The 20,115-nt window shown below is 50.5% G+C and overlaps 1 protein-coding gene across 2 annotated transcripts in view; it reads left to right on the top strand.

Moving 5' to 3' along the window:
* The window catches only part of FCHO1 (FCH and mu domain containing endocytic adaptor 1), a 37,817-nt gene extending 18,758 nt beyond the window's left edge, over positions 1-19,059 (top strand). For both annotated transcript variants that reach the window (XM_033136659.1, XM_033136660.1), the window contains 22 exons: positions 721-825; positions 1,929-2,027; positions 2,163-2,259; positions 2,525-2,569; positions 2,810-2,882; positions 2,990-3,014; positions 4,825-4,879; positions 5,572-5,747; positions 6,318-6,342; positions 6,631-6,693; positions 6,798-6,849; positions 7,600-7,691; positions 9,175-9,747; positions 11,195-11,298; positions 12,103-12,205; positions 12,894-13,005; positions 14,107-14,262; positions 14,736-14,868; positions 15,056-15,255; positions 18,068-18,132; positions 18,301-18,465; positions 18,743-19,059. In XM_033136659.1, the coding sequence (XP_032992550.1) occupies positions 721-825; positions 1,929-2,027; positions 2,163-2,259; positions 2,525-2,569; positions 2,810-2,882; positions 2,990-3,014; positions 4,825-4,879; positions 5,572-5,747; positions 6,318-6,342; positions 6,631-6,693; positions 6,798-6,849; positions 7,600-7,691; positions 9,175-9,747; positions 11,195-11,298; positions 12,103-12,205; positions 12,894-13,005; positions 14,107-14,262; positions 14,736-14,868; positions 15,056-15,255; positions 18,068-18,132; positions 18,301-18,465; positions 18,743-18,765 (2,541 nt within the window). In that variant the 3' untranslated portion in view covers positions 18,766-19,059. The remainder of the gene's footprint in view (positions 1-720; positions 826-1,928; positions 2,028-2,162; positions 2,260-2,524; positions 2,570-2,809; positions 2,883-2,989; positions 3,015-4,824; positions 4,880-5,571; positions 5,748-6,317; positions 6,343-6,630; positions 6,694-6,797; positions 6,850-7,599; positions 7,692-9,174; positions 9,748-11,194; positions 11,299-12,102; positions 12,206-12,893; positions 13,006-14,106; positions 14,263-14,735; positions 14,869-15,055; positions 15,256-18,067; positions 18,133-18,300; positions 18,466-18,742) is intronic.
* The last annotated feature ends 1,056 nt before the right edge of the window (positions 19,060-20,115 follow it).

Here is a 20,115-nt window from a genome sequence, read left to right as displayed (position 1 = left end):
CCCACTCAGCTTCCACCTGCGGCTTCTAGAAGCTGCCGTGGCCACAGTCCCATATAGAAAGCACTAAAAACACCCCAAAATACAGTTAACAATTGCACGGCACAGACCATTCCAACTGCTAATGCAGGTGGGGGTGGGATCCGCTAAGACCCTCTGCCACCATTTCCATGGGGTCCGCAGGTGGTAAAGGGGAGTTTGGGAACTGCTGATCTCTCTTGCTGATGGCTGGGGCGAAAAGCTCAGTCTCCTGCTGTGTGATGAAGGTGCCTGGTGCCTCTCTGTGGGGAGGGAAACCCCCAATTTGGGGGGCAAATGTGGATTATTATTTTTTGCAATGGGGTGGGGAGGAGAGGAAGGTGCTCCAACGAAACCGCTTGCCAGGCCCCACAGCCTGAGGATGTTACAGTCATAGAACCTTAGAATCATCATAGAACCATAGAGTTGGAAGGGACCCCAGGGTCATCTAGTCCAACCCCCTGGCATGCAGGAATCTCAGCTATTTAATTAGAAGTGCAGAGATAATCATGAAAGAACGCAGCATTCTCTCCCCCAAGTCCCCTAGCCAATGCAGATTTTTTTGAGCAAATGGTTTTTGGGGGGGTTTTATTCTGATTGTGCATTTTGCATTTTTATATTGTTATTGTTATTTTATCCCCTTTTGGGGATAGGGGGATGTTCAATTTTTCATAATAATAATAAAAATAATAATGGTCTCCACAGGCCGAGCTGAAGTCCCGGAAGGCGGTGGAGGCCCTGCGGAGGGCTGTGGAGAAGTACAACGCAGCGCGGAATGACTTTCAGCAGAAGATGCTGGACTCCGCTGTGGTATAGGGGACCAGGCTGGGCGCTGGTGGAGGGTGGAGGGAACCCCAGGGTCCTCCTCATGTGGCCAGGAGTCCGAATGGGCCCCCTCCTGGGCTCCCCAGGTGCGAATCCTTGCAGCGGGTCGTTCCTGCTCTCTCTGCACCCGGAGTCCTTGCAGGCTGGGAGCAGCCGGTGGGCCTCAGGCTTTGGGATGCAGAGGGGGACGGGAGATCTTTGGAAAGGGGTTGGAAATGCGCCATTGATGTCGTCACACGGATCCCGGGTGCAGCCGTGATTGGAGGGCCGTGTGTGTGTGGTTCTGGTCGCCTTGGCTCAAAAAGGATATTGCAGAGTTGGAAAAGGGTTCAGGAAATTACCTCCAAAAGCGCTGGGGACTTTAGATAAAAGGCGAGGAAGACAGACGTTGATGAAATCATGCATGGAATGGACAGGGGGGAGAAAGCTTGTCCCCCCCCCTCTATATTACAGGGGGGGGAAACAAAAATTCTTTCTGTGAATTTCTATTCCCGGGATCCCTGGAAGGCAGTCCCAGTACACAGGGCTCCTCCTCTCTTGCAAAGGGTCCACTGTGAAAACTTGTGTGCATCCAACAAAGCTGAGTGTTGGAAGATTTGGGAAAAGGTGGAAGGAAGGACTGTGGAACTCCCTCCCACAGGAGGCAGGCATGGCCAACTTGGAGGGCTTTCGAAGAGGATGCAGGAGGAGAGGGCTCTGGAGGCTCCTAGCCAGGATGCCTGTGATCTGCCTCCCCAGTTGGAGGCCACAAGGCTTCTGAGCCCCAGTTGCTGGAAACCACAGGAGGGCAGAGTTGCTCTTGTGTTCGAATCCTGCTTGTGGGGATCTGGCCCTTGTGAGAACAGAAGGCTGGACTAGATGATCCAGTTCTTATGTGGTTCCCCTCCATGTTTGAGGTATCAGAAGACCTCAGTGCCAGGTCCTGCTGTGGCCTCGCAAAACCCCCAAACTTTCCTTGTCTCTGCACCCCCTGCATGGTTTTGGGGGCCCTCTCCTGAACCTTTCTCATAGAATGGTAGAGTTGGAAGGGCCCCCTGAGGGTCATCTAGCCCCCCTGCAATCCCCTCCTCTCGCCCTCTCCCTCTCAGCGCCTGCAGGAGGTGGAGGAATTGCACCTGGAGCAGATGAAGGTCCTGATTGGCTCCTACGTCCACTCGGTGGAAGACACCCACGTCCAGATCGGGCAGGTGAGAGGCCAGTTGGCCAGCAAGGGAAGCTGGGCTGGTTGCCCCCCAGAGGACCCCCGGGTGCTTGGGGGGTCTGTGGGGGGGGGGTCCGTCCCGGCCTCAACCTTGTCTCCTCTCTCCCCTCGCCAACCGCAGGTCCATGAGGAATTCAAGCAGAACATGGAGAACATTGGAGTGGAGACCCTCCTGCGCAACTTCGCCGAGAGCAAAGGGACCGGGCGCCATCCGCCGGGTGGGTTGAATTTCTGGAGGAATAATAGAATTGCGGAGTTGGAAGGGCCCCCCAAGTGTCATCAATCCAACCCCCAGAAATGTAGGTGCCGTAGCTCAGGAATCCACGGCAGATGGATTCGCCAAGATCCGGCAACTGGGAACAAAGTGAAATGAGGACATTTCTCCAGCTTGGGGAACGTAAAATGTTGCCTTGCCTTGCCTTAACCAGAATGCCTTTAGCATTTGCCCCCCTTTTTATTGACCCCTCTTTCCTCTCCTCGTAGGACCGCTGGATTTTGAGGAGCTGAGCATCATTCCTGCGCAGGAAGGCAAGTACGTCTGAGCATGGGGTGGCAGCCCCCCAGATCCAGGCGGGTTGGAAAAGGGGTGCGTGGGACCACCTGGAGGAACCGCCAGATTTTTTGGCGTGTAATAACCTCCAGAGACCCTTTTATAAAGGACTTCAGAAAGCTTGCGACAATTTATTATTATTGTAATTTTTTTAAGTGTGCAAGCTTTTGGGTTCCACAGCACTCTTCATCAAGGAGGGACTTCTTCTTTTCTCACAGGACCCAAGCGAACCCGCAGCAAAGCCTTCCGCATCCCTGGCCTGAGCCGCAAAGAACGGGAGCGGGACTCTGTGTGAGTTGCTCCTCCTTCTCCCCGACCGCAGTGACCGATGTCACTCCCCAAGTCTGCGCCTGCTCTTCAATCTCTCTCTCTCTCTCTCCCTCTCTCCTTTTGCCCAGGGAGTCTCCAGACACCGAGTCAGGGGTGAGTAATTTTTATCATTAGCAAACAGGACCCACAGGAAATTGTCGCAGCCTTATCCTAATGCCCCAGCGTGAGGGCCATTCAAGGAGCCGGCCAGCCAGCCCGTCCCTCCTCATAGCTACTCCATTCCATTTCCTGCTTTTGTTCTTTTCTTTTTAAGCTGCCGTCACTCCTGAGAATTGATTCATGGATTGACTGAGTTCATTTCTATGCTGCTTTCCCGCAATGAGCTGTGCCAAAAGCATATTGAAATACAGAGCACTGCATTTCTGAAATTTAATTTTATATATAAAATACAGAGCTTGCCAGTAATTTCAAAAATCAACAATTTGGCAAATTGGCACAGGATAAATTGAATATCGCAATGCTCATTCCTTACTGGGCTGTGCTATTTTGCTATAATTAATCATTATTGCTGTCACTTACTTGGATTCTTTACCCACCATTTAAAAATACAAAGTTCTGTTTTGTTCCTTGGTGTTAAGCCTTGGGGCATCTGTGGAGGGCAATTAATAAGTAACAAGTAAATTTATCTATCTTATCTCTCTGTAAGTCACCTTGGGCCATTTTGAGAAGGGCGACTAAGAAATTTAATGAAAAATTACAATTATTATTTGATTTCTAACCTTAATGCTATGTTGTTGTTTTGTGGAGACTGTATTAATTAAGATTTAATAAAAAGAGAAATATATATTGGGTTCCTCATCCGACTTCCACCATAATTGCAGCATTATAGGAAATTAAAATCAGTTTAAACAGTTTACTAGGTAGGTCCTAAAAACTGCTAATGTGCTTAAAGAATAACTGCTGTTTATTTAAAAGGATTTTGAAAAGAGCCTTTTTATATAAAAAAATGCAATTAGAGTACAAATTGAGGAGACCCAGCTGGATTGGCAGGGGAGGAATAAAATAATAATAATAATAATAATAATAATAATAATAATAATAATAATAATAATAATAGTTGTTGTTAAACAATGGTTCTTTCTCGTTCTTCTATTTTTATATTGCTTTTTATGACCTTTTAATAAACGTGTTTGGGTTTCAGCTCAATATGTTTAATTTTTCACATACTGTTCACAAAAAAATCTTAATGTATTTTAACATAAACTGTAAATTACTTGATCCGTTGACTTCCTGTCCTCTTCTTCCATGGTTTCCATATTTACCCTTAAATCACCTTTGCTCTTCAATTAAGATAAAGAGGATAGATTGCACATATTGAAGAGCATGGGTGATTTAAGGGTAAATATGGAAACCATGGAAGAAGAGGACAGGAAGTCAATGGATCAAGTAATTTACAGTTTATGTTAAAATACATTGAGATTTTTTGTGTATGTGAAAAATTAATAAAGAAGATTTAAAGAAGAGAACATTGCAAATGCAACATAAGCCCTATAGAATTGTGGACAGGTTGCGAGTCGTCAGTAGTAGTATTATTATTATTAATAGTTGTTGTTTTTGTTAAACAATGGTTCTTTCTCGTTCTTCTATTTTTATTTTGCTTTTTATTACCTTTTAATAAACATGTTTGGGTTTCATCTCAATATGTTGAAAGCCTTCCATAGAAGTGATTTTTTTTAATAAAAAAGAAAGAACAGCAAGCTGGCTCTGGGAGTCAGAGGGTCCTGGGTTCCAGTCTTACAGACCAGAGAATGGTGCATCTTTTATAATCCATGAGGTTTCACATCTTGGTCTCTCCTTCCATTTTTTTTTTTTTTGGGGGGGGGTTGTATTTGAACCCCAAGGGAGATGCTGCCCCAAGGGAGGCTCCCACCCCAAACTTTTGCTCCTTCTCTTCTCTCCTCAGCTCCCCGATGTGGACGAGGAAGGGTTCACTGTCCGGCCCGAAACAAATCAGAACGATATCCTTTGGAATATGTGGCTGCAGGGCCTTCTTACTCATAAGGGGGGAGGATGAGATTTTGTGGGGTTCACCCCTTTGTTTGGAGTAGGGGGAGAGATGGGGTTTCCAGAGACCAATGGTGAAGACTCTTCCTGTTGTTCCAGGGAAGCATCAGTAGGGAGTTTACCCAGGGAATTGACAGAAAAGTGGAAGCCGTTTTTGGATTATTTGCAAAAAAATAATAATCCCATAACCCAGTGAAATTGCAGGCAGAATTTGAAATTTGAGCAACGGGAGGAACATGGCTCATATATGAAATGGAGGAATATGGCTCATTCGGTAGAGGTTTCAGGGCCACGTGTTCGAGTCCCACCTTGGGCGAAAGGGGGCTGGATTAGATGACCCGGGGTGGGGTGGGGGCTTCCAACTCTTCAGTTCTAGGATTCCATGTATTAGGCAAAATGTGTGATATTATGCAGTATGTAAAAGGAGTGTGTGTAAGGGAAAGTGGGAAGCCAAATTATGAGACATGTATAAGAAATTTGAAATTTGAAGTTAATTGGTTAAAGTTATGAAAATCTAATGAAAGACTTAAGGGCCCCACATTGGCCCAAAGATCCCTTCATTGCAGCGGGTCCCTTCCGACCCCTCTCCTCCCTGCCTGCTCCGCCACCTCCAAGGCGCTTTCTTCCCTTGACTGGGTCTCTGCACGCGAACTCCCCAACCGCTTCTGCTCCTCCAGCGACTCGGATTACGATGACGAGGAGCCCCACAAGTTCTACATCCGCATCAAGCCAGTGCAGCCCCGGGAGCGGACCAGCAGCGCCGCGGCCGTGGAGCAGCTCAAGGCCTCCGTGGGGAACCTCATCCTGCCCCCCAGCATGGGGGTGAGAGAGAGAGAGAGAGAGAAATGGGAAGTGGCAGGCCTGGCGGAAAGACCTTGGCGCCCGTCTCCCCTTGAACCCAGATTCTAGCTTTAATTTCTGCACCACAATTCTGGGCGCTACGGTTCCCAGGACACTATGGGAATGGGGAGATATGGTCTAAAGCACTGGGTGCAGGGCACCCGGTTGGCAACGTGGCGCCCTCCAGAGCCCCACCTGCCACGTAATGCCTCTTCCACATTCACAAGAACTCTGTCGGTCGCTGAGGTGCCAACCTGCCCTGGGTGAAAAAACATCTTTGTTTGGATTTTTAGGAACGTCTTGATTTGTGGCTGCACATTCTCCTGATCGATAATTTTATTGCTTTATCCTTTCCACAAATGGCTTTGAACCTTCCCACCTTCTAAGTGTAAATTTTACCGAAAGAATAAATAAACCATCCAGGGAGGAAGGCAACCGTAGCGGGGGGGGGGGGGGGGCAGAGTGGCCTGCCCCCAATCTCGATGGTTATGAGCATGGGCTGGGGGCCACAGCACCTTCCTGACCTCTCCCCTTTCTCCCCTCTTTCCGCAGTGCACAATGAAAAGGCATTCTTCCCGTGAGTGCTCTGTCTCGGACTCTTTGGGTGAGGTTGGGAGAGAGGGTTGCCTCTGCGGAACTCCCTGCCACTGGATGGCTTTAAAAGAGGGCTGGACCAATGCATGGAAGAGGAGGAGGAGGGGACCATCGAGGGCTCCTAGCCAGGGTGGGGCAGCGATGCTTCTGGATCCCAGTTGCTGAGAACTGCGGGAGAGGAGGGTTGCTCTCGCACTCGGATCCTGCTTGTGGGTGCTTCTTTTGGGGGCATCTGTCTGGCCATTCTTAGGTTTTCTTGATTCTTTTCCAGGGCACCTGAAAGCTCTTGCCTCGGCCTCAGCCGAGACGGATTCTGACACGGCCCCTGCCCCAGGTGAGAAAAAGGGGGAGATCGGGGTGGGGAGACTAGGGGGTGGACCCTCAAACCCTCCAATTCTACGATTCTCTAAATATATATTTCCAATTTGCTCTGTACAGGTGATAAGCCCGGCAACCCGCAGGCACCTCTTTTCGGAACCCGTATGAAAAGGTAACTCTGGGGTCTTCGGAGAGCAGACTCCACTCTGCACTCTGGTATCTGTGTCTGAGTGCAAACATCTGCGGAACTCCCTTCCACTTGAGGCCAGTGCTGCCCATTTCACTCAGCTGCCCCAGCCGCTTCCACACACCAGAAAACCAAACAAACCCTGTTCAGATGTAGGGGGTATAAAAAGCAATTAAAATGACTAATTAATTAATTAAATTTGTAAACAGCCCTACACCCATAGATCTTAGGGTGGTTTGTGACATAAAATCACTTAAAACCTCACGAGAAAAAGGAATCAGGAAAGTGAACACATCCAATTAATCAATCACAATTTTGCATTTATTATTATTATTATTATTATTACTACTACTACTACTACTACTACTACTGCTTGATTACAGAAAACAGTTTGCAAAAGATAGAAAACAATAATACCACTGCTGAAAAATTTGCAGCCGTAACCAAAGGCCGCATGCAGAAAGGAAAAAGCTGCAGCGGAAAGGACTAAAACTCCAAACTCAAACTTTCCACGCTTGTCTAAATGTGAGTGTCTTTAGCAGGCGCCAAATAAAATAGAGTGAAGGCGCCTGGCTGGTGTCAAGAGGCAGGGAGTTCCACAGGCTCGGTGCTGGCCCACTGAAAGATGGCGCTCTTTACTTAGGATGTGGCACCTGTAAAATGGCCAGTTCCACCGATTTTGTTGCCCTTGTTCAGATCGCAGTTTCTTGAGTCCAGTGTTTTCTTCTTCTGCAGCTGTGACAGCAAACCTGAGCCCGATGTTCTCCCTGCCAGCGCCCTCTTTGGCCCCCCGCTGGAGTCGGCCTTCGAAAACGAGGAGTTTTCAGGTAAAAAAGGTCCCCAGTGGATGGACAGCACCCCTGCATTGGAGGGGGTGGGCTAGATGACCCCCAGGGTCCCTTCCAACTCTACAATATGACGATTCCCCCAGGGTCCTCTCTAAGGCCACATCTGCACCGCTGTGATGCCACTTTAAAGAACTGGCTTCCTCCCCTGAAGAATCCTGGCAGCTGCGGTTTAACCCTTGCAGAGCTACAGCTCCCAGCGCCCTTGTCAAACTACGGTTCCCGGGAAGCCCAGTGGGCTTGACTTGCATGTCACTCAGGCCACATTCACACCATGCTATGAAAGCACTGTGATGCCTCTTTGAACAGCTGTAGCGTCCCCCAAAGAATCCTGGGAACTGTAGTTTGTGAAGTGCTGATAGTTCTCAGGAGACCCCCTGTACCCTCTCCCAGAGCTACAGTTCCCAGAGTTCCCTGAGAAAAGGAATTGACTTTTTAATGGGGATTGTCACTCTGGGAGAGGGTACTGCGGGGGGGGGGGGAGCGTCTAGCAACTCTCAGCACCCTTGGCAAACTATAACTCCCAGGAATCTTTAGAGAAGCCATTTCTCTTTCCCAAACCTTCCTGGATGAATGAATCTGGGACTTTCTGCATGCAACGCCTTTGTCTACAAATAAAGTAAGATTCTAGTCCTCATGGTTTGCATCAAGGGGACGTTTAACGGCCAACCCCTCTTCCCAGAGAACTTTGGGAACTGGAGCTCCGTGAGCAGGAGGAGGTTTTTCCCAGCAACTCATGGTGCCATGAACATACTACAGCTCCCAGGATTCTTTGGGGGAGATCCTGCCTGTTGAAAGTGGCATCGCAGGGCGTGAAATGTGGCCAGACTGGGAACTAGTTTGGAAGGGGGGGGAGCAGAAGGTCCTGTCCTTCAAAGGGGTGGTGTGGATCTGTAGCAAGATATGCAGGTAGATAGCTAGATCTATACTGATATTTATGTTGATATTTCAATATGTCTATCTATAGCTATATTTATCTATCAATACTGATATAGATCTATAGATATATCAATATCAATGCCTATTGATTTTGATATTGCCATCTCTATCATTATTGATACCTATATCGTTATCTAGCGACGCGGGTGGCACTGTGGGTTAAACCACAGAGCCTAGGGCTTGTCGATCAGAAGGTCATCGGTTCGAAAGCACGTCAAAGTGCAGGTAGATCAATAGGTATTGCCCTGGCAGGAAGGTGAACAGCGTTTATGTGTGCTGTTCTGGTTTCGCCAGAAGCGGCTTAGTCATGCTGGCCACATGACCCGGAAAAACTGTCTGTGGACAAAGGGCGGCTCCCTCGGCCAGTAGAACGAGAGAGTTAACTGTCAGGGGTCCTTTCCCCTTACCTATACCGTTAACTATCTATATGGATATCAGTGTCTATGTCCATTTATATAGCTATAGTGATCTCTGTTTACTGTTCTTCTCCCCCTTCCCCCCTGTGGTCTCTCTGCCCCCCCCCCAGGAGCCCCCCGCTCTTACCTCTTGGCCTCCAGCCCATCCCCCTTCTCCTCCTCGTCCCCTGAGAACGTGGAAGACTCCGGCCTGGACTCCCCGTCTCACCTGGCCACCGGCCCCTCCCCAGATGCCCGCCTCTGGAGCCCCCGGCCTGGCACCCCCCAGAGCCCCCCTGGAAAGCGCCCCCCCAAAGATGGACCCCGCTGCTGCCAGCCAGCCGACGACGCCCCGGACCCCTGGCTCCCCCAGCCGGACTCCCAGGAGCTCCCCGAGTGGGCCGACTCCGTCTCGGCCTGGCCCCCCGCCCCGGCGCCCCCCGGCAACCCCCCTGGCCGGCACGACTCCCCCTTCACCGACCCCTTCTTGGAGGCCGCGGCACCCGGGGGTCGGCGGGGCTGGTCGGCTGCGGAGTGTCCCCCGCGGGGTGGCGAGCGCGACAGTTGCCTCTCCTCGAACTCGGCCTCCTCCTCCTCCTCGTCCCCAGCGCCCCCCAGCAGCGGAGACTCCACCAGCCCTTCTCCTTGGGCACCGAGGGGCAGAGAGTTGGAGGGCGCCCCCACAGACATGCCATCGGACCCCGGTGAGTTGCCATTTCCTCTTCCCAGGACCCACGCTGCAGGTCGGGTTCCTTCTCATCTGTTGCTTTTGGGTCTGGGTGCGAGACGCGTCTTTCTCTGCAGTGGAGAATGAAATGTGCATTCGTATCAATAAGAACCATATATTTATTAGTGTATATTGCACTCTCGTTTTCTTTTTTCTCGTTGTTTTGTATCACCAGATAAGAAATCAGTTAAAAGAAGGTGGGGAATGAAAGGTCTGGGTTTTCTGTCAATCAATCCATCAATCAGTTGGCCGATTCATTACAGGACACAGGGGCATTTTTAAATTATTATTAATAAAAATAATTTGGGAACTGCTTTTGGACTTTGTGGGAAAAGGAAATGAATGATTTTGGATTGAGAAGAAATGTTGCTTGACAGTGGAGAAGATGGATGTTGCCCTGGACTGAATGCCTTAAATAACCTTTTTTATGTAACCAGCAGAAGGAAAATCAGACGCCCCTTTTCTCTTTCTGTCTTGCTTCTTCCCATTTTCCTTCTTTTCCTTTTCTTCACTCTCTCTCCCTGCTTTTTCTTCTCTTTTTGTAGCTGTTTTTGTCTATTTTTTTTTTAAAAAACATTAGTTTTCCACACCACACAGTATTATTGTAATATTATTATTGTCATTTATTCGATTTATTGAATTCAATTTATATACTGCCTTTTATCAGGAGATCGCAGGGGAGTGTACAACATTAAAAACACTTTACAGAACGCCAGTGATAAAATCATGATTTTTATGGAAAACATTAAGAGCGAAGGAGATTGTGGAGGACAATCTGGTTTCTCAGCAGAGGTTGGGTGGTCATCTCTCTGGGATTCTGGAGCTACGATTCCTGCATTGCAGGGGGTTGGGCCGGATGACCCTTGGGGGTCCCTTACCATTCCACAATTCTATGAGTCTTGGATTCCTTGGAGGCTTTCAAGCAGAGGTTGGTGCTGCACTTCGTCTCAAGGAAGTGCTCTCTTTGCAAACGCCTCTCGCTTCCTCCTGCTATAGATTTGGCCCCCCCGGGGTGATCAGCGCAGGTGCCATTGATTCCCTTTGACAATGTGGTTTCCTGGCTGATTCCTCCAGGGCGTCTTCTCCCTTGAAGGCCTTAATAAATCTCATTTCCGAAATCTCCAAATCTTGCACAGCTCTTTCAATCTCATTATGGTTAATGATTAACAATTGGCCTCTGCGTTTTCTTTTTTGCTGTCTGAGCTTTGCTTAATGGCCCGATGACACGCAGTAGGTAATAAACGATGGCTGGACGAACTGATGGATGGATGGATGGATGGATGGAGAGACAGTATTTACAGCACTGGAGAGAGCTGGGTGCGAATCCCTCCCACATGGCCACAAAGTGCTCTCTCTCTTTTAAATATTATCCCAATCCTTGATTATCCCAACTGACCCCCTATTCTCTCCCCTTTGGCTTGCAGCTTCTCTCCCTCCGTCCGCTGCACCCGGATTGACTTCCATGGTGGCCCCCCCTCGGAGATGCCGCGCAAAACGGCCCTCGGCAGTCTCAACTGGCAGCGACACGGTGAGCCCCACAGGCCTTGACCCCACACGTGCACACACGCTTGTGTTTCCTCGTACGATTGGGGGGGTGCTGTTGTGCAGAGATGACCCCCAATTTAGCAAACTGTGGGTTGGTTAATTTGGAGAGGTTTGGGGTAGAAGTCCTGTTCTGTCACGATCCAAGCCTTCTCAGAGTTATTATTCCATTCTGCTTTCGGCTCCCAGAGGCTGAGCAACGTGAGCTAAGGCTAGCTGACTTACGGTATGATAAAATAAAGTCTGCAACGGATTTCTGAATCGTGTCGCAAGGAAAAGCTTGTACAGTGCACGGATGGGGTATAATAATTTGCTGCAAAGAAGAATGGCTTCTGAAAATGATGGAGCATGCGGAACTGGCAAGGAAATGTTAGAGACCCAAATGATGAAAAATTCCCTGAGGAGACATTTACTGAGTATTTAAAGAACTACCAAAGCGAGATAAAAATATGAGCAGGACTTGAACTATGAGCGACAGTGATAATATATTAAGATAGAGAGGATAGATTGCACATATTGAAGAGCATGGGTGATTTAAGGGTAAATATGGAAACCATGGAAGAAGAGGACAGGAAGTCAATGGATCAAGTCATATACAGTTTATGTTAAAATACATTAAGATTTTTTTGTGTATGTGAAAAATTAATAAAGAAGATTTAAAGAAGAGAACATTGCAAATGCATCATAAGCCCTATAGAATTGTGAACAGGTTGCAAGTCGTCAGTAGTAGTATTATTAATAGGAATAATAAGCATCCTAATAATTCCCACCTCTCTCGCTGTGCCCCCAGCCCCGCTCGCTCAGCCCCTCGCGTCTCTGGGCCTTGTCGACCCCGCAGAGCTCGGCTGGAATGACGGAGCGGGCCTTCTTCATGGCCACACAGCCGGGACTGGGTAGGTACCCCGTGAAAGCGGCTGTGGGGTTTGGGCGCATGGGGGCGCATGACTTTCTTTTGTGGAGGCCTCACCCCATTGCACACCTGAGTGTTTCTGGGAGGAGGGGGTGGGATGGGGAATGCTTTGGGGGGGGGCACCCGACTTCTTCAAAATGACTTGACTTTTTTACCACAGAGAAAATGAGAATTACCTAAGGGGTGACTGACACAAAGAGGGCACCCCTCAGGGTGGGTGGGATTCCCTAGGAGGCAGCAGGTGCGAATGGCTGACTTCGGGAAGCTGATCTCCTCAGATAAAGTTCCTTTGTTTTGTTGAATCAAACGAAATAGTTTTAACTGGGTTTTGAACAAAATGTGCAATTCATTGCCCCATCCAACCCAGGACAGCTCAGTTGGTAGAGAAGGAGACTCTGCGTTAATCTCTAGGTTGTGGGTTCGAGCCTCAGGTTGGGCAGAAAGATTCCTGCCTTGCAGAGGGTTGAGCTAGACAGTCCTCCAGCTCTACAATTCTAGGATTCCTGCCTCGCAGGGGGTTGGGCTAGATGACTCCTGGGGTCCCCTCCAGCTCTACCATTCCATGGTTCTATATCCCTGATCTTCTTGGGACTCGCTTCCCACTCCCTGGCTGTTACTTTCATGTCGCGCTTCCCCTGTGACCGCTTGACTTTCTCTCTCTCTCTCGCCAGGCGTCTCGCGGGGCCCGTCTCCCGTGGTCCTGGGCGCGCAGGGTGCTCTCCCCGTGGCAACGGCCTTCACGGAATACATCCACGCCTATTTCAAAGGCTGCAGCCCAGACAGGTAATAAGTGGAGGGCGGAGTGCAGAGTGTGTTTGTGGGGGGGTGTGTCTTTTTTGGGGGACCCCTCACTTCATTGCCATTTTCACACCAGGTCTGGATGTCTTGGCTCTGTTTCTCGATGCCGTCACTCTGTTCAGAACCAAAATTTGGAATCACCTCCAAACCGATGCCAAGGATTCAGGCTCGTTTTGTACTGCAAGTCCCACATTTTTTTGCCGCCCCCCCCAAACTGAGTAATAGACACACCAAACTGGTGAAACTGCACCAAACGGTACAAAACTTTGGCACTGGTTTAGAGGCGGCCTCAAAAATTCTGGATTTGCGTTTGAAGAAGCTGGTGGCCATTGAGGCCACTGAGGGGGGCAAGAACAGCTCTGAAGGGGCCAGGGCCACTCAGCGCACCTGTTCCACAACCCCACGTGACGCCTTGCAGAGTCATCCCGGTTCCCGCAAGGTCCTGTGCAGTTGCCCCTCGGCTCCCAGAGCCAATCCTGGCCTTGATGCCCAAGCCAGGTGGAGAGCTGGTCAGCTTGGGTACCTGATGCGAAACAAGGATTTTAAGGTCTCCGTCCTACTTGGCACGCAGGCTCTGGGAATATGGGTGGTTTCTCTCTCTCACGGCCACAGATTCAGATCTGTACACTTTTCCTGTTTCTGTGGAACAACAATTTTATTATTTGGATGCCGCCCATCTGACTCGGTTGCCCCAGCCACTCCGGGCAGCTCCCAACAAAATATTTGAAATGCAATGAAACATCAACCAGCTTCGCTGAACTTCCCTCCGCCTCTGCCCCCCGGGTCTGTCTGCTCAGTTGGTTGAGCATGAGGCTCTGAATCTCAGGGTCATGGGTTCGAGCCACACGCTGGGCAAAAGATTCCTGCATTGCAGGGGTTTGGACTGGATGATCCTCAGGGGTCCCTTCTGTGACTTGCAAGCAGCTGCAGAAATGTGGGGAGGTGGGCTCTCCCACTGCAGTGCCACAGCCAAGCTGGCGCTCTCTTACAGAAGCAAGTGGTAGTCCTTCTTTGGGCGTGAAGGGGGCTCCGGGAGCAAATAGGGCCAGGGGCTGATAATGCCACGCTCTCTCGCCTCTCCTGCAGCTGCCTGGTGAAGGTCACGGGGGAACTGACCATGTCCTTCCCGGCGGGGATCCTGCGCGTCTTCAGCAGCGCCCCTGCGCCCCCCGTCCTCAGCTTCCGCCTGCGCCACACGGCCGCCATCGACCAGTTCCTGCCCAACACCGAACTCCTCTTCAGGTACCGGGGGGGGGGGCACACAGAGAGTGCCCCTGTGGGAGACAGTGCGAGTGATGGGTGTGTGAGAAAGAGAGAGGCAAAGCTTCGTGCGAGAGAGAAAAGATTCACGCACCGAAGAGCGAGAGAGAGCACCATGGGAAAAGCCAGGTGGGGTTCTGCTGCTTTCCACTCAGAGGGCCAGATCCAGCTGCCCTGTTCCGCTTTCTCCCCGGGGCTTCCCCAAACCCACTGCAGGGGACTATGCGGACCCCCAAGAATTGCACATGGTTGGGGGGAGAATGAGAGGGGAGCCAGACCCCCGAAAGCAGTGGAGAGCCAAGTTGGCCTGTTGTTCCAGCGGGTCTACTCTGAGTAGGACTCTGTTGGAGCAGAGAGGAGGGGGTCCCTCTCCTCTTGGATTGTGGGGGGAGCCCCACAGAACCAGACTGGCCTCCTGGGTGGTGATGAATTTCTCTTCCGCCCCCCCCCCCAAGTGACGCCTCGCAGAGCGACCCCCACAGCAAGGACTTCTGGCTCAACATGGCCGCCCTCACTGCACACCTCCAGAAGCAGGCGGAGCAGGCCCCAGGCGCCCCGTACTACAACGTCACCCTCCTCAGATACCAGGTGGGTGGAGCAGGCGGGCCCTGCGGGTGGGGGGGTTGGGGGAGGGCACCCAGGCCCCCATCCTCTCTAAGCAGCCCGGGACCCCCGGCTCCTGCGTGGTCAGGGGTGGGCCGGAAGACCCTTCTCCAAAGAGGGAGAGGGAAAGGATTGTCTTTCCGACTCTCTCTCTCCCCCCCCCCGACTCCAGTACTCCAAGCAAGGCCCCCGCTGGGCCCCCTTGCAGCTCTCCGTGGACTGGGCCTGTGGGTCGGAGGCCACGCGGGTGCGCATCGACTACAGCTACAACACGGGCGCTTTGGCCTCGGCTGTGGCCCTCGGCAACGTCCAGATCCTCCTGCCCATTGAAGAACCGGCTGCCAACGTCCAGCCGCAGCCCAGCGCTTCGTGGTGAGACCCGGGCCTGGTTTCGGGGTGGGGGGGGGGTTGTCTTAGGGAGACCTCCAGCTTCACGGACAGGTTCATGGTTACTGTTTATTAAACTAATATTCTGCCCTCGCTGCGTTTGTGGAATATTGACTTACAACGTGTGGTTTTTATGGGCTGACCAAGTGAAGAGGAACTCTGCTTAACATTTGGGAATATGTGATAGTTAAGTAAAAGTCTAAGTCAATGGGAAACAAAGAAGGGGATCAAAGGGAAAAAATGCTAAAATTCTAAAATATGCTAATATACTGAATTGGAATTGGGAAAAGTATTTCCTATGTTAACTGTGGAAATCTTAAGTATGGAAATGGAATTAGGAAGGAATTTGATTCATTTTAACATTATTTTAATTATTACATTGAGCAGCGACTACTACTACTACTACTACTACTACTAATAAATTTATTTGTACCCCGCCCATCCGGCTGGGTTTCCCCAGTCACTCTGGGCAGCTCCCAACATATTAAAAACAGAATAAAACATCAAACATAAAAAGCTTGCCTTCAGATGTGTTCTAAAAGTCAGATAGTTCTTTATTTCCTTGACATCTGATGGGAGGGCGTTCCACAGGGCGGGTGCCACCACTGAGTAAGAGAGGAAAGAGAAACATCCTGGAAGTGCGGCAGGCCAACTTTTAAATTCGTATTAAATTTTATACTTGTATTAAATCAATTATATTGAGGTCAAGGAAGGGAGAAAAACATCTTCACTTCGTCGCAAGGTATTCTAGGCTGAGAGTGAGCGACTGGAGGAAGAAGTGGCTTTAAATTTTTTTTTATTTATTTATTGCAAACTGGACCAAAAAACAATTTCCAGAGAAAAAAACGAATAAATCTGTCCTCTGGGGAGGTTGCCAAATCTCAGTGCGGAGCCACGGCTGGTTCTGCCACCCAGACAGTCCCCGGGAGTCAACAGTTTCTTAACAGGGACCAGAAATGCCTGTTGGGCGAGTCGCTCTTTTGCAAGCAGGCCCCAGGGCACGACAGCAGGCCATCATAATTTGCCGAAATCTGCCCAAAATTCACAGTGAGTCACCGGAGGCAGCCTGGGGAGCAGGGCTGAGCTTGGGTGCTCGATCTCCGGTGAACTTGGAGATCTCACGGGACCTGAAATCCGGGGGGGGGGGGCCAAGTTTAGCGGGAGCCAAAAAGGTGGTGAAGTAGCCCACCTAGTCCAGCATCCTGTCCTCACAGTGGCCAAATGTCCCCAAGGACTGGGGAATCGAGATAGACTGCTTCTGGACCTGGAGGTTCTATAAGAGTACAAGAACCCTGCTGGATCAGGGAAATTCTGTTCTCACAAATACCCATAAGGACCAAGGACTCACGATAGACTTCCTCTGGACCTGGAGGCTCCATTAGCGCATAAGAAGAGCCTGGCTGCTGGATCTGGCCAGCGGCCCACCTAGTCCAGCATTCTGTTCTCACAACGAAAAAGGCAAATGCAATTCCACCAGAAGTCTCTGCCCCAGAATCCTGGGAACTGTAGTTTGCTATGGGTGCTGGGAATCATAGCTGCACAAGGGCTAAAAGGCAACCCTGTTTTAAGAAGGCTTTTAACCGTTTTTCAGATATACCAAGTTGTTTTATTGCTTTTTTGCTTGAGTACAAGACAATCTCAGGGTTGTGGGTTCAACCCTTGCTGGGCGTTGGACTAGAGGACCCTTGCACTTCTAGGATTCTGCACCCCCACAGTTTATTGGCCCCCAAACCAAGCAGATGCGTTTCCCCAAGAGGAAAGGGAGTCTTGTGGCTGGCACCCGTCTGTCTTGAGAAGCAACGGAGTGTGCCTTCGGGGGTGAAGCCAAACCGCTGCCTTCGCTGCACCCAAGTGACCTCCTTGGGGGGCAAGCCAGGGCTGTGTGTCTGGGGGTCCAGGGCCCCCTCTCGGCCTGGGCGATGGCATGAAGTGAAGGCATGCTTAGGAGTTGGTTGAAGCCAGGGAGCTGTGCCTGAGCGGGCAGACACTCCTTTTATTAGCAAGAATGTGGACACGTTTAGGAACAGTTTGACCTTTAGCAAGTTTCCATCATGAGCTGACATTTGCGAGACCTGCTCCACCACGTCATGCTCCTACCCGGTGGAAAGTGACCCATGATGCACGGGAAAGGCTGTGGCCTATCCAGGTCAGGCGAGGGTCATTGCTACAATGGGAGATTGCTGCATTGCAAGGGGTTGGGATGGATGACCCTTGGGGTCCCAACTCTCCTATTTTTTTATTCTGTGAGAGGAAGACGTTGGGCACCAGCTTGGCTGCAGGAATTGCTGGAAGGTGAGATGCAAGACCGTTTTAGGGGCTCCACTCCAGATTTGCTCCTGAGCCTGTTCTTCTCCCACAAGCCAGCGGAGGTTTAGGGTCAAAGTTTTCCTTCCTTCCCAGGTGGACAGATCCTGCAGCACAAACAGAAACCGTCTTCTTGACCGTTGGACCCCCCTCTTGGTCTTGTCCTCTCCATCTGCCAGAGCCTGTCTTCGCACGCAGGGGAATCCTCCTAACTCACCGGGGGTCTTGAGACCCTTCGGCTCCCCTCACCTGCTTCACCCGGCCAGTCAAAGCCATTCCCAGGGTAGTCCCTAAGGGATAGAAATCCTAGAATGGTGGAGTTGGAAGGGTCCCTGAGGGTCATCCAGTCCAACCCCCTGCAGTTGTCCCTTACGGGGATCGAACCTGTGACCTTGGCGTCTTCAGCACCAGCTCTCACCAACAGCTCTGCAGGCTATGCAACAAAATGTACACATGGCCAAACCAGCTCCTCTCTTTCTCTCCCCTCTTGCAGGAACCTGGAGGAGAAGCGATTGCTGTGGCGGCTCCTGGACCTCCCTGGCACCCAAGGGCACCCAGGTGAGGTGGCCAACGGGGTGGCGCTGGTGCCAGGCTCCAGCCAGGGTGCCGGGTGGCTCTTCCTCCTCTTGCCCGCCCCCCTGTGCAGGGAAGCAGCGGCTCTCTGGAATCTGGTGGGCACCATCTCCTTCGCTTGGGTCCATCTCTTCTCTGCTCTTTTCTCTGCAGGATCCGGCCGCCTCCTGGCCAGCTGGGAACCCCTGACTGGTCCCAGCAAGCCCAGCCCCGTGGCAGCCCAGTTCACCAGCGAGGGGAGCACCCTTTCCGGGGCAGACGTGGAGCTGGTGGGCAGCGGATACCGCATGTCGCTGGTCAAGAAGAGGTTCGCCACAGGTACTAGGAATGGGGGCTGGCAGAGTTGGGAGGGGGCACTGGCGGTCATCTAGTCTGGCCCGCTGCGAGGCAGGAATCCCAGCTAGAGAATCAGGACCCCTGCAGGTCATCCAGTCCAGCCCCTGCAACACAGGATCCCCAGCTAGAGAACCCTGACAGGCAGCCCCCCCCCCATGCCTCCTTAAGAGCCACCCGCGAAGGAGAGCCCAAGAAGCCCCTGCAATGGGGGAATGGAAACACGAGGAAGCCAGCTTCCCTCCTTGCTCTCCTCTTCCAGGGATTTATCTCGCCGGCTCCTGATCAGACCCTGTCCCAGCAGTCGCCTCCGGTTTGTTCCAAAAGTGTGTCTCGCGACAGGAAGGAGATGTTTGCGTGTTTTTAAATTATTTTTCGCCTGGATTTTAAAACACTGGAGTTGGGGAGAGAGAAGCAGCCACCCGGGGAGGAGACGGATCCGTGCGCAGTTCGAGGCGGAAGGGATTTTGCACCGAAGGGCGAGACGTTCCTCCCTGCACCACAAATCTCTCCATGTTATTTTTATTGTTGTTTTGTATTTTCCATCTTTCATTCCTAAGCGGCGTCAGATGCCCAGAAGTCGGGGGTGGGGAGGGCGCTCTCCCATTTTCCAAGCTGCTAAGGTTAAAAAAAAGGGGGGGGGAACTGCTGTTGGAAAAGTTGCTCTTTTAATAATAAAAACCACTTGTTTTTCTAATAAAATGACTTTGTGTGTGCGGGTTTTTAAGGTTTCCTAAAATCTTTCTTCAAAACACATTTACAGCATAAGCAGATTCCATGCTGGCAAATTCAGGATGCAGAAAAGGAAGTTCCTTAGTCACCCGGCGCTTGTCTGGACTGTGGAACTCCCTCCCACTGGAAGTTTTCCTTCTTTTCTCATTAGAACTCTCAGACAATCAGGTGAAGCTGAATGTTGGGAGATTTGCGACAGGAGAGGAAGGGCTTCTGAGATAAACTGGAACTCTCTGCCACAAGAGGCAGTGGATCAGGCATAGTAAATAACAACAACAACAATAGATAGATAGATAGATAGATAGATAGATAGATAGATAGATAGTTGGAATGTTTTTATTATTAATATTTTATTAGAAGAATTTCATTTATAAAAAGAAAAGAGCGAATGAGGATGGAAAAGAAAGAAAAATAGGTTATGCACGTTAGGATAATAAGAATATACACAACTGTATATATTAATGCTTGGTAATATAACAGTGTTTTTTTCATTTTTTTAAATTGTTGGGACATAAGAAGGGGCTACTGGATCGTGCCTAGCAAATCATCATCATCATCATCCAATATCCTGTTCTCACAGTGGCCAAAGCAGATGCCTATTACGGGAAGCCCGCAAACAGGATTTGAACACAAGACCACCCTCTCCTGCTGTGGTTTCCTGCAGCTGCCACCCAGAAGCATTTCAACTGCGGAGGCAGAGCACAGCCGTCCTTAGCCATGAATTTGCCCTAATCCAAGTTGCTCGGCAGGGAGAACCACGGCTCAGCTCTGCTGCTTCCTTTTATCTGTCCCGGATTTCACAACACTCAGCTTCATTGCACGTCCGCAGGCTGTGCAAGACGATGGTGGAAGGGGAGAAGGAGGAACATTGTGTGTTTGTGTGTGAGAGAGAGAATCCAATGC

The sequence above is a fragment of the Lacerta agilis genome, chromosome 18 (genome assembly GCF_009819535.1).
Source record: "Lacerta agilis isolate rLacAgi1 chromosome 18, rLacAgi1.pri, whole genome shotgun sequence".
NCBI lineage: Eukaryota > Metazoa > Chordata > Lepidosauria > Squamata > Lacertidae > Lacerta > Lacerta agilis.
The sequence above is the reverse complement of the archived record's forward strand: the minus strand, read 5'-3'. Positions and strand labels throughout refer to the sequence as shown.